The sequence below is a fragment of the Doryrhamphus excisus genome, linkage group LG11 (genome assembly GCF_037039965.1).
Source record: "Doryrhamphus excisus strain RoL-2023G ecotype Guam linkage group LG11, RoL_Dexc_Guam_v1.1, whole genome shotgun sequence".
Classification (NCBI taxonomy): domain Eukaryota; kingdom Metazoa; phylum Chordata; class Actinopteri; order Syngnathiformes; family Syngnathidae; genus Doryrhamphus; species Doryrhamphus excisus.
Window position 1 is genome coordinate 22,031,973 of NC_136367.1, and position 14,347 is coordinate 22,046,319.

Sequence of the window (14,347 nt, forward strand, 5' to 3'; positions counted from 1 at the left end):
GTCAATAAACTCAGTATAATCTCTCAAAACACGGGTGGGGGCATTTTTGCATGTCATCTGGGAATGTGAAAAATAGTCATCGTCCTCAGTTTCTTTATTTGGCAGCATCATCGCTCAGCATTCCGATTCCAGCTCAGTATTTTTTCAGTTGCTATTGGAAGATGTTTTGGCTGAAGATACGGAGATGTGGCGACAGTGTGTGTGGGGAGGCGTCACGCTCAGTCGGGGTCTGCTGTCAGATTATCCCTGTAGTGGGAATTGATTATTAGCTTTGACAAGGAGAACTATGTCCCAGTTATGTCACAGCCAACGAGGCTCTTAGTGAAGAACATCCCTTTTAACAAGTCAAACGCTCTTATCTCTCCAGCCGCGCTGGGCCAATCACATGCACTCAGATTAGGTGCTCATCACAGCACTTATCCCAGTGTCTATGAAATGTAAACCCTCAGCCGTAGTTTGGACATCCTCAAAAAGCAGGAAATGGCTGGCACACACGATGTCTTCGGAGGCACGCATGCTACCGCTTGGCGTTGTCATGGAGCCGCTGTAGCAGGAAACTCTCCCAACAAGAGACGCATGCAGATTCCCATGATCACTGATGGGGAATGAACCCTTCTGTTTGGCCGCGGGTCCATAAAGCCGAGCATGACAGGTTGTCATGGTACATTTGAGATACATCCACGGGGAAGACGCACGGACATTAAGTGAAAGGAAGCAAAATGCTGCAAAAGTTGCATTGCAGGTCAAGCAGATGGTGAAAGGATTGCTTGCAATGTGATGCCCTGGTAAAGCCTTATATGTATATAAGTACATATACATGCATATACATGTACATACATATGTACATATATATATGTGTGTGTGTATGTATATGTGTATATATAGATATATATATATACATATATGTGTGTGTGTGTGTGTAAATATATATATATGTATATATACATATATATGTATATATATATACATATATATATATATATATATATATATATATATATATATATACAGAATCTAAACCCTTCTATACTTTATTCACAAGTCCAGTTTTTATTCAAAAAGAAAATATGTATCTATATAAAACATGTCCCGAGTTTAATTATAAAATATTGGCTAGATTGAATGGTACATTCTTTCAACGCATGCTCAGATATGACGCAACATGCAGCTCGAGATGTTCTTCCGTTTTAAAAATGGAGGCCGGCAATCGGCACTGGACTGCTGCAGAAAGTTTGTTTTTGATCCAAACTAAACTGGACGAACGAAAAACTGGCCAAACTGAGTTATTCCAACAAGTGGAAGAAAAACTCGGTGGTGCGGTGCATGAAGACAAGAGATTGGAATATTCCTTTCCATGTGTACAGTGTTTTCGGAAAGGTCATTCGGAAAGAGGAAAATCTCCTCATGTACACGTGGCTCGTGAGTGAATCCTCACAGAACGACACAAGAAATGGTATAATATCTTTGACTTGTGTAGGTCTTCACGCTGAGTAAACAATTCAAGTGAATAAAGACAGAAGAAAAAGGCTTGGTTTTGCATCCCGGGTTTTAGGGAAGTCAGCCATGTTCTCTGCAGCGTGCTAAGTTAAAAGACATTAACTATTCATTAAAGCCATGGTCACGTATTCCTTTTTGACACGGGCAGAAATCAATTTTCCTGGTCGTACATCAAGATGTTCAAACATTCTGCTACCTGGCAGGGATGTGTGAGTGACTTCAATCCATCACAGAGTTCTCTCACCAGCGATCTGACAGATGCACTTGTAAAAGGTTCATGGCGCTTCATGTTTTTCAATCAATTCCAGTCCAACTCTTGCTTGTTTGCCCATCAAAGCGGCCTGCTAGAAGATCTTGAATCAAACTGTCATCTGGTTATTTGTTTGCTTTTTTAATCTGTTTATTTTAAGCCATGCATCTTGTTTGTGCACTACTGTGTCAGGAGGACAGATGCACGAGCCCGTCGGCTGCAGATATGTTCTGTTAGCTGTGACAGCCTTGGCCAGTTGCAGCTAGTTGAGACAATTATTTTGATTCCAGCAGATGTGCCAAGGGTGTCATAGGTAGAGCCAAGGACCAGACGGGGGAAGACAACTACAAAAACACCGTTTGGCTCCAGTGAAGAAGTTGCCATCGTCCTTCATCCATGATCAATGCCTCTCGTGCTCATTAAGGTCACGGTGAGCTGGGTCCTTTTCCAGCAGACTTTGGCCAACTGGTCACCAATTGATTGCAGGCTAATATTTAGAGGCACATTTAGAGCCTTTAGTGCGACCCTGATAACTAAGTCAATAAAATGAATGAATAAATCAAGCTTTCAGTTGTACTTTGGACTTTCTGCAGGCCAATCGAACTTCACGACTCGTACAGTGGTGTGAAAAAGCGTTTGCCCCTTTCTGATTTATTTCTGCATATTTTGCACTGAGTCTCTTACAGCACTGTGGAGGAATTTTGTCCCACTCATGTTTGCAGAATTGTTGTAATTCAGCCACATTTCAGCTTGAGGTCATGAAGCAGACATTCTCCTTTTTTGTTAGACAGCACAATTCATACACCTTTCAAAACGTTCAGCTTTGTCTCGTTCTCAAAGGTCTTGGGGGTCAACAAGATGTTTACTGGCAAAATTGAGACAAGCCTTGATCTTCTTCTTGTTCAGTCTTGGAACATTTTTGACCAGTTTCTTCTTATGGTGGAGTCATGAACGCTGACCTTAACAGTTCTTTGCATGTTGTTTGGGGGTCTTTTGTGACCTCTTGGATGAGTCGTTGATGCTCTCTTTGGGTCATTTTGGTTGGCCAGCCACTCCTAGGAAGGTTCAGTCAGGTGCTCTCCATGCAGTACCGAACCAGGCTGACAATGCCCTCAAATGTCAGCATACCTAATTACAAGACTCATGAAGTGGGCAGCAAATAAGAGTTGATAATCCAGTTACTAATTGGCCATCATAAATGTCTCATTCACTCGGGCTGGATAATCGTGATTCCTCACCACCCAAATGAAGCTAAATGCCGTGTGGTTGTGAGCAATGTTTCAACAACATGTTGATTTCTTCAACAGTCCTGGAAAAGTAGACGTTTTATCTGCACTTGGGTGTCCTGCTCTCTGCATACTGGGGCCCCGCCACAATGCCCAAGCCGAGATGTAACACAACATATTCAAGCTGTATATCACCGTATAAGTGGATGGCACCCTTTCAATGACTTTCTCCAGTGTTGCTGGAATCATCATCACTTTGGAACGCAGGCTCAAGACCTGCCGTATGTTGTTAAATGTTTCCTTTGCTGTTTAGGATCTAACTGGCTCTTTTATGTCCCTTGGCTCTTTGCTCACCTTCCCCAGCGTCCATCGTAATTGGGAAATGGTGGTGTGAGATGGAGCCGTGCCTGGAGGGGGAAGAGTGCAAGACTCTGCCCGACAACTCTGGATGGATGTGCTCCTCTGGAAATAAAGTCAAGACCACGAGGGTGAGGCCTCTGCACAATTCACAGCTGTCTACTTGATGATCGTACACATGTGTTTTAACCTTATCAATAAACATTTTCACACATAACGCCGATATTATTCCTAGCATGGGACAGGAAAATGGCAAAAGTATTTTTTTTACCATTTGAGAAAGATTCATACATGTGACAGTAATATGAGCCGGGACATGAACAGCATGACATCCCACAACAAAATATCTTCTAATCGTTCCCCAGCAGCTAAAGAAATTCTAGAAATATAGAACGACTTTAACTGTGGCCAGTGTATGAATCCTTTCGGCCTTAACTATAGCGCATCTTCTCAAAAGGACAAGCTATATGAAAGTTATGCAGGGCGCATGTGAGAAAGCATAATTCCAAACCACAGCACATCCGTGGTCTGGTTTATAACAAGGCAGACTCTGGCCAGTGTAAGCAAGCCATCTAAAAGGCCGTAGTAGTAAAAAAGCCCAAAAACACAATCATAAAGCAGGCAAGGAAGAGTGGGCAGTGCCTCTGACCGCACTCCTCACTCAGATAAAGTTAACAGCCACTCTTCCTCTCCACTGCCCTTCGGCTCTGCAGGCTGACGCTGAGCGCCGCATACAAAAATAATGAAGGCAGTTAAGTCCACCAAGCCAGCAGTTCAGTACACCGTGACAGGTTGATCACCCGATTTGTATTCCTTTAACCGACTCACCCCCCACCTAAGCTCGATCAGCGTCTTTTCTTAATGCTCGGCGACAATGACTTTGAATAGAAGTGGAGTCTAATGTGACGGTAGGGGGGTACCCAGTGAAGGTTAGACCACATGGGGCTGGCCAAGGTTGTCCTTCAGATTTATACAGCAGATTGTAGCCTTTCGCCAGGCCGCCACACTGGGTTGGTTTCAGCACGACCGTAGGTCCGGTGCTTCGCTCCCACCAAAGAATGCATCTTAATCTCAACTATCGTTCAAAATTCCACGGGTCAATCAGATCCTCAAAGTAGTGACGCATGAGGCTGCTTTTCTATCCAATACACACATGTACTTTTCTCTTGACCCTCTCTTTGCAGAACACCCAGCCATACTCCCCTTTTTAGCTTCCGGAAGCAAAATGCAGAGGAAACGTCAACCGAAATTGAGCTGCATTCTTGCTTCTGTAAAGGTTAGTCTTCCTCCAGCTGTTCTTTCTTTTTGTTCTCCCGGTCACTGTCACGTCAGCAGCGTCAGGCAGTGGAAGTGGGACCGAGTCATGTTCAATAATGTCTCATTAGCCCAAATAATCAAGTGTGTGTTTACATGCTGCGCATGATTAGGCAGGCGTGACACAAATGCTGAATGCGCCACCACCCCCACTAAATATTTAGCACTGAGCACCAGCAGAGCATCCAAGGAAAGTATGTGCATGGACGCAGTTGGATGAACATTTGAAACATACATCCCTAAACCTCAATGCAGAAACCTCTCTAGAGTGTATCATACAAGGTTTTTTTTTATTTTCCCTTTTGTTCCACGTCCTGTTCTTGTTTTTGGCTGCTGTGCAGGTCCGCTAACAGTTCCTCGCACTGCTGTGCCAATCCTATTTGGCACTAATCTGTGACATGCTACTTACCGTTCACCGTGTGCTCCTGCTGATGGAGACACACTCCTGCTCGATGGGCACGTATGCACAAAATGCATGCACAACATCACCAGACATCCACCTTTACTCTTAGCTTTGCGGCTTTTGTTAAAGGCCACTTGATATCCCGATCCTCCTTTGCGTGTCTTGTTGAAGCAACTATCAGCACACAACACGGGCCGCTGGCTCCATGAAAGGCCTTTTATCCTGCACTCTGCTCTCCTTTGATCAGCATTCCTCATTCACCCTCTTCTCAGGCCAAATTGCTGCTTTTTTATTTGTTCCTTCATAATAAGCTTGAAAGCCCACAACACCACATTTGTTTGTTTGAAAAGAAAAAAAACACCAGCAGGTTTGCATTCTGCTCAGAAAAGCACAATGCTGCTGGCTCGCACATTCACGTGTTCGCAATTGGAATTGGAACAGGAACTGGCATGGATACCAAGAACCTCGGCAAAGCCAGAGCCTGACATCCATGCTTCTTTTCTTTATGTCTTTCAGAGAGGGGCTGCACTTCTCTGTAGAAGCAGACCCGTTTGTTTTGTGACAGAAACGTTGGGGAGCACCTTCCAAAACCATTGCCCACCGTAGATCTGCATTATCCTCTCCGCTGGCTGAATAGATCAGTCACTTCCTCGTGCTTCCAAACAATTATACACCCTAAAAGAGACAGAATGAAAGAGGCTGTCGTGAAATGTCGTCTCTCTCACCTTCTTTTACCTTGCATCTCATGACGGTGAAAAATGAATGTTCGGACTTTTCCTGATTAATAATCAACCAGTGGCCTCAAATTCTCAAGCGAGAATTGACGTTTGATGGTGTACATTTTAAAATGTACAACGCATTGCCATGGCAATTTTATTTTGAAATCCAGTCCAAGTGCTACTTTTCCCATTAAATCCCATGAAATGGGCCTTAATGCATATTGTTCCATGGAGTCTTCTATTTCTAAAGGCTGCTGATGGCAGCTGGATGTCCTGATTTGTTAAACAACAGCGACGGGAAGGCTACGCCCGTGTTTGCTTTCAAATCTTTTGTTGGGGTAATTTTGCCCAGACCCTGACAAAGTGAAACCTGAGTAAATTGCAATTTAATGCATCTGTTGAATTAGAAAGCTTTCAGCATTGCTCTTAGCAAGGATGGGATATGGTGGAAATGGCTCGTTTAAAGAGGCAGATGACAAAAAAGAACAAAGGACACCTTTGTCAAACACACACGCACACACACACACACACACACACACACCCTAGTGCTTGTACATTGAAGTGACAGCATTAGCATATAAACTCCTCTATGCTAACAAACCTCTGGTGGATCATATCTGAGATGGAAAGTGAGCTGCAATCCCCAACCTGTTACAAATAGTGTTCTGACAGAGGCCATTTCCCCATCCAACCTTTTGATGCAAATGTTGGACACAAAAGCGAACAAGACTGCTTATTAAAGATGAACAAATTGTATGGAAAGAAAATGTGACAAGACCTAGAAGAGAAACAGTATTTAAGGAAGCACTAAGGGATGTGACAAATGTGGTTTTGAGGGTCCTGTGCAGCTGAAGTAGTTTTTCTTCAAATATATCCAAGATCTATTCAATGACATGATTTAATACATGCGCAGCAGTACATGTAAATATTTTGAGGATATGTACTGTAAATTCTCTAAATAATGAATTGTCCAGTCTCCAATCGTCACTGGGTCAGTGGTTAGGGTTAGGGTTCATCGGGCCGTGACCTTCAACACTCAATGGATCGCAGAGTGAAGCAGAATCAGCAACTCCAAGTTTGATTCCACGGTCCCCACCCACTTGCAATGCCGCATTGGGGGGGAGTTTAAGCACCTCTAGGTTGAGGGAGGGATGGGTGGAAGTCGAGATCGACAGGCGGATTGGTGCGGCGTCTGCTGTGATGTGATCCGTTGGAGCGAAGAGGGAGCTGAGCCGAACGGCAGAGCTCTCACTTTAGCGGTCGATCTGCATTTCTACCCTCACATTTGGTCATGAACTTTGGCTAGCGGAGGACAAGATCATGGGTGCAGGGCTGAAATTAGCTTTCTCCGTCGGGTGGCTGGGCTGTCCTGTAGAGATGGAGAAAGAGTGAGACACACTGACATCCGGGAGAAAGCCTTCATGGTGGGGCACCACATGAGGTGGCTCGGGCATCTGTCCGTTGTGGTGAAGGGGAGGCTGAGCCAAAAGGCAAAGCCCTCAATTGACCAGTCAATCTACGTTCCCACCCTTACCCATGGCCATGAGTGACTGAAAGGACAACGGTCTCTAAGTAGCATAATATCATTAAAAACTGGCATTAACAGCTGTGGCTGGAGGCAACCTCCTAATGTACTTTTAGATTTATTCACTCCAGATTATCAGCCAAGTGGGTCATGTATGTAAAATAAACCAAGGTAATGAATCTCCCCCAAATATCAACTGCCAATATGATATTTAGTAAGTGCGATATGGCGCAATATACCAAATATCACCTCTCGCAATCAGGCCCACACACCTGCCAAGCCTGCTGAAAATGTCACAGCTGTATTGTTGCTGATCAGGATTATGGGATTTCTAAGTGGTCCAGTTTGTTTGCTCGGGCCCCAGGTGTGTTCGTAATACAATCTAAAAGTAAAATAATGCTTAATGAGAAAAAAGTCGTGGGGATAGTGGAACCTTAGAGTCAAATGTCACAGCGGTCGTCGCATTTTGGAATTGGACAAAAAAGATGTTCTCTTTGTTTTACTGAGAATGAACATCCCATTGTGATCCCGTTCAAGTAGCAACAGGACATCGATACCACTCACTCCGTCATAGATATAGCTTAGGTGTTGTTGTGGCCAGTGCATGTGGCGTGAACGTAAAATGACAGCAAAAACAAAAGAGGTTAGCATGTTGGCATTTCAGTCAGGAGGCTTGAATGTCGGTTTGGGCATTTCGTGCGGACGTTGCATGTCTTCATTCCACAACATGCAAGTTAGGCTGAATGCGAGTGTGAACGGTTGTTTGTCTGTACTGGCTGTGCGATCAAAAGTCAGCTGGGATAGGCTCCAGCCCACCCGTGGCTGTAATTGGGACAAGTGGTATAGAAAATAGATCGAGGAAAAGAACCGTTATGGGACATGTAGACAGGAGGATGCCAGTCAATAATATCAATGAAACAATAACTAACAGCATAATTTCCGGACGATGGAGGGCACCCGAATATTTAAAGAGAAACATTTTGGAGGAGAAGTTCATGGTTACAAGCCACAGGTGGCCCCGTTGTTATGAGATATTCAGAAAGACACACTATAAACCTTGTAATCCTACCAACACATCACAAATTAAATCTGATGTGACGAGAGATTTGTGAGATCAAAACACAATCGCTACATAAGACTTCCACACGTGATATTAGCATCCGCTTTGGTAGATACTTTATTCCTCCCCATCGCTACTCCAATTCACTACTTCCTGAATCTGCTCTCTAAGCATGATGGGAACATTGTTGATATTGTGTATTGTGTACTGCCTAACTAATTCGGTTCTCTTGCTGCTGTGCAATGTAAATTTCCCCACCGAGGGACGAATAAAGGCATATCTCATCTTATCTCTTAGTCGTACTTTTAGTCACAAATTATTTGCATCATCTTTTAAGACACAAAGTGTGTGCAAAATGTAATTGAAATGTATAACTAATACATTTTCTAAAAAGAAAAGAAATGCACAACAAATTGTCATCATTTTCATCGCAGCAATACAAACTCAGAGAATGTGCGGGAAAAAAACCTGCTTGTGTTGATGTTGAGAATTCTGCTGTCTGTTATTGGTGGACACTGAGCCAGTGTTGTGTTGCTGTTTTGGACAGCGACAGATAAATACGTGTGCCGTGTCGGGACTGAGTACTGATGGTCAGCAGTAAAGTTGAAAAAGAGCATCAATTTCACCTTCCAGCACTGAGGTTTGCATTCATTTAGCACCGAAATGAGTCACGGTCCCGTTACTTGCGTCAGCACCGGTGCCAATATGGACCAGAGTTTCTGTACACATTCCTAGTTGTAACCACGCGTTGCTAGGTTGTAGTTGTAGTACTCTCTGTCGGAAGAACAGCTCAAAAACCAAACAAATCATAGGTGACTTTAGTTTTGTCTTGGACTTGGGCGGTATCGTAATATCGCAATATCGGTATCGTCATTCTCATGTCAGCATACGTCCCAAAGACATCAAAGCAAGTAGTAGCACTCGACAACATCCACTCAGAGTTGAAACTGAGCTGTGGCTTGAGGGAGATGCTCGAAAGCAGACCATTCAGTCGCAGTCTAAAGGTTTCAATATACCATTGAAACGTGTCCGAGTCTGCAATCTGGGGTGAATAAGAGTCCCTGAACCAGAGTCATGGACAGACAGCTCAGATTCCACAGCAGGGGTGCTGATCCCATTTAGTGAATCCAAAGGAGTTTTACTAGGTTTGGAGAACATCCTCAGCTGGGATCGGGTGCTTTGTTACTTGTTACTGGGCACGCAAGCTAAGGTTGAGTTGAGATGAAAAAACATTTGTGCTATATCTGAAAACATCTTTTTACATTTGCAGTACACCGCATGGAGAGTCTAAGATTGGTGAGAGAAGATCACATGGTATACCTCTGGATGAAGGGGGACGCCATTGTTTCCTCTTGTCTAAGCGCTCTGTTTTTAGTAACAGCGGGATCCGGGAGGTGAAATAGGCCCGTGCAAAGAACAGAGCAGTTCAAAGACTCCTGGTGTTTTTGAGACTCACATACAGAGTAATCCCTCTGGGTGCAATCCGTGTACACTTGTATCTCTTTTGTTCCATCTAACCACATGTGTGTTTTCTCTCCTTTCCTCTTCCTCCTCTGTGTTGCAGATTAATCCCAGGACCTAGCAGCGAGCTCTCATCACAGGACCAGCCTCATGCCAGCCTCTTCCCCTCATCTACTCTTTCTCTTCCCCATGAACGCTGTAAAACTATTACATCCACGGCTGCTGACTGGATTACCTGGGACCACGGAATGGATATCCACCTAGATAAAACAGTTTTGCTGGTGTGTTGCCAAGGATTTCAAACCGCTAATCCCCTGTTTGATCAAGGATGTTGGCTGTTGGTGATCTCCTCCACACAACTGTGGCCAGTTTCCGTCCGGCTCCCTCCCAGTCCGCCCTCACTCAGCGTGTCCCTCAAAAACACAAGCAGCACAGTAGGGAACATTTTGAGGTCATCTGAACAGGATGTGAAGATGTTCACCTTGCTGGTCAAAAAGCTGCCGACGAGGACGTGAACACGGAACTAAGAGCATAAAAGCGGGAATTGGCCTGACATGCTTTTATTTCTGTGTGGCTTGCTGCCTTTGTGTTCCAAGATTACAAGATGGTTTTGCAAGGACTGCGTGGGAGTGAGGGGCAAAATGAGCCGCTTTTAGGAAGATAATCAAGACTTTTTTAAGGTCTTCCCTTATGGCCTCACCTTTGCGGTCAATAATGAACATTGACCTGAAAGGCATGTATGTACATTCGGCTGCGCTACCTTTCTTTCTGTGTAAGACCCCCTGTGTGTATATAATGATATGAATAAGACATGTACCCCAGCAGAGCCGAAAAGCTGCAAAGTATATTTAAGACTCTACTAGGAGCTTGACCCCCATAGTGGAATATTGTTCTTTCCCCTCTCTGAGTAAAAGTGCGATTCATACTTGTGCAGAGCCCTGCTTTGGTGTGTAAAGGACTGCTTTACTTGATAACTGTAACAATGAGTATCTGTCACTTTGGTCATTGAGCCACGACATGTTTGTCAAGATGAGGAAAAACACTGTATAGGACTGCCTCATAAACCAACAATGCCTGAGGTTTCCACTCAGATTGTCCACTGTTGCCAAACACCTGCAGGAAGACGGGCGTACTCACACTAGGCTATTCCGACTGTGCTGGACTTGGTCGAGATTCTCCCTCCTTCTTCTGGCCTCCGACTGAGCATTCATGCGTGTCCCATTGCTTCTGCACTGCTGTATTACCTGCTCTATTACCTGACTGCGTGGATTATTGCCAGTCTTGAGTTGTTCCCATTATTTCTATAGTGTTATTTATTACTTGCCAGAGTCGTTATTCCACACACAATTGTATTCACTGGTGAGTGCCGTGGGTTTGATGATTTAGAGTATTTATTTTTCATTGTATTATGAAATGTGTCGCTTATCATTAAGAACCTGCACGGAACGATCGCACTCGGCTACATTGTGTGCGTGCATGCTACCGCGGCGTGCCTCGGCCCACCTATCTCAAGAAGTGGCGAACCCGAGCACGCATCATAAGACTCACGCAGTGAGATTGCTTTACTGTGAGTACGCCCTTATTCTCCGTCTCTGCTGCAGAAAGTGGTCTTCAGCAACCCTTGACAGTTGTTGAACAGATGCTTCATACACCAAACAGTGAATATTTAGGATACATATTGGTAAACACAAAGTATTGGCAGTCAAGAAAAATACTGTTATCCCCCAAGTAGATAGAAGTACATTACAGCAGAGCCTTATGAGAAATAAAAAGTGTTTTTCTATACCGATTTGCTGCCTCCAGTTCCTTCCTGTAGTAGAAACAGGACTGCTTGATGTGCTGTAATACCTTGGCACACAATCTTGTCACTTATGGGATGTATTAACATTGTGAAGAGACTTTTTGCTTGAGTGAATTGGCAATCAAAAACAACACAAGGCGAATATGAAATGTGACTTCCAGGCAAACAAACACGTGTAGTAAACACACACACCATTCAGTGATGCTTCGTTTATCCTCGTCCCTTGGTGGTGGGCTGGATTTATCAGGACAGCACATTTCATTCATTCGGGCAATTAGAATCAAGGTTTCCAATATTGTGCCAGGCCAACATGGAGATGATTTTCAATATCAAGCTCTTCTCAGCTCATTTGGGATTCCCAGCGGATGAGCTTGTATACATTTATCACTGCAGAAATTGTCAAGTTTCATGGAGTGCAGAGCCACAATAACAGATGCATCAGTGCCACAGTTATGACTAAATATGCAAAACGTGCTTTTTGTTCTTTGTGTTCTCAAGAGAAAGACTCATAACCACGTGCATGATAATCTGTACATTTTTAAGTGTGCAAACAAAGTCTGAGTACGGATTACCACGGGGGACAAGCTACTTTTAAAATAACCAACCCCAAAGATCTACCTCGCTAACTCATTCATTCATTATTTCTGTACGTGTTAAAACATGTTTTAACACGTATGCATCATGGAAAACAAACGGCAGCACAGGCACAGACAATCTTTTAGAACCTGATCCTGATCCGAACAGGAACAGGAACCGGAGTGCAACGCCAACACCAAATTCATATCTCCAACTCCAAAAAACGTGTCTTGTCCGTTCGCCATCGGAACAACACTTCCTCATTGTGCACGAGATGCATTCACTGACACTCAGGCATTGACACATCAGCATATTTATTATGCGTGTATGTGTGGAAACCGAAAAAAACCTTAAGTGCATATTACTCACCATGTCACTTTTAATGTGGAAGTACAATTTGCTGCATTCAGGCATGCTCAGAAATCCTTGAAAATGCACTCAAGACATGAATTCAACTTAAACGATTGCTCATAATAACGCGCCTCTTTGTTGCTGTTAAAGTGAGATTCAAATGTTCTGCTGCTATTGAAGAACCTAGCGTTACGTAAAGCTTGATTTAAATGTTGAGTTCATTTAGAGCTGTTCATACATCGTATATACGTATATTATCATCATGTATCTTTCTTTCAATAAAATACAGTTGAAATGGCCATATTACAGACATATCCAAATGGTGATCAAGTACTGTATATGAAATCTAACCGGTAAACTTTGTAACTAATATACTAAATCCACATTCACAGCTAGAAGTTTACGGGTAGTTGATGTAACTTTATATCAATATGGTAATTAAGAATTGTACACAATTCAGTCATTGCTGGGTAAATAACCTCGGCGCATGCCAGTCAAAATAGCTAGGTAGCATTCGTTAAACCTACAGTTGATGCATTACGTCCAGTAAGCATTTGCTATCAAAAATGACTGATATACAAGAAATGAAAATGATTATGCAAAACAATGCAGCCAAAGTCAAGACATAATAAAGAGCTTTTAGAAATGGGCACATTTTCCATTTAAAATACTTGAACAAACAGAAGGAGAGGGAATGAACATTTCTATGGTGTAGTTGAGGACACGAAGCAGAGCCATCAAGCGTTTTGTTTGTGCATGCTACAAGTGAACAGATAACTTTTGTTATAGATATCGGCATCTTACCACTGAATCATTTTATCCCTAATTTGAATAATAAAGATGAAAGTTGTATTTTGGTGTGCCGCTTGTCTGTGTGCCATTTCATCTTTGCTGCGAAGGGCTGCAAAGCTAAATGTCATCTACCTGATGTCATACGACATCTCCAAGTGATGTTCATGACGTGGGTACACATGCGATCGTCAACCGGTGGACATAATGGCGTCATGGCTACCCCTTGGGCTACCACGATGTCGCCCTGTAAGGAAAACTAGATAGTTTTGTCGTGGGTTTTGGCTTAAAGGTGGAATGGGTGTCATTTTCTTTGCTGTGTGGTGAGGTCCTTCTCCATTTTAGGTAGAGACACAGGAACACAGCATGAATAGATAACAACAGCTGGCTCCTCCTGCATCTCTGTACACTGCGGAGTAATCTCAAAAGAGAGACATCCATCAAGGCCCACTGACCTCCCGCTGAGGCATCTGAGTCCTCGTCTCTCTGGATGGCTAATCAGCCACTGACAGCAAGGACGGCCCTTTTAACATCAAGATCCCAAAGTGTGTTGATTGTTGTGTTCCTAACTTTCAAGGGCATCTCAAGTACATTTACCGTACAAGTACATGCAGATATTCAACCCTTGGTTGGCTTGAGGAGCTTTTAGTGCTCTGCTCTTTGACCAATATTTTTGCCTGCACTTTGCTATCTCGTTCATATTTCTTAATCATTCCACGTACCTGTAATTTATGGAGCACACCGTTGGCAATGTGCTGCTCTGTGATTACAGTCATTATGGGCATGAGTCATTGTGCTTTTATAAAGAACATTTGCACGACCTAGCTCGTCCAAAGCGAGCGTCTCTATTAATGACTGTAAATATGTTCTCAATGATAGTAATTGACATTATTACCTGAGGACCTTTGGCTACGTCACGTAATAACAGTCTACGTTGTAAGGTGAATGTAATCAAGGCCAAATGTACTGTTCATGGCTTTTTCTTCATTAATGCCCCCACTGGTAAGTTTGTCAACTT

At 43.4% G+C, this 14,347-nt stretch overlaps 1 protein-coding gene across 2 annotated transcripts in view; it reads left to right on the plus strand.

Moving 5' to 3' along the window:
* Nucleotides 1–13,340, plus strand: part of LOC131126473 (chemokine-like protein TAFA-1) — a 98,837-nt gene extending 85,497 nt beyond the window's left edge. Inside the window, exons 4-6 of one of the 2 annotated variants that reach the window (XR_009129162.2) lie at nucleotides 3,337–3,461; nucleotides 4,515–4,606; nucleotides 9,916–13,340. Coding sequence is in view for 1 of the 2 variants with exons in the window: in XM_058069063.2 (XP_057925046.1) it covers nucleotides 3,337–3,461; nucleotides 9,916–9,933 (143 nt within the window). In the remaining variant the exon portion in view is untranslated. The remainder of the gene's footprint in view (nucleotides 1–3,336; nucleotides 3,462–4,514; nucleotides 4,607–9,915) is intronic. The other variant, XM_058069063.2, reaches the window with a different exon arrangement.
* The last annotated feature ends 1,007 nt before the right edge of the window (nucleotides 13,341–14,347 follow it).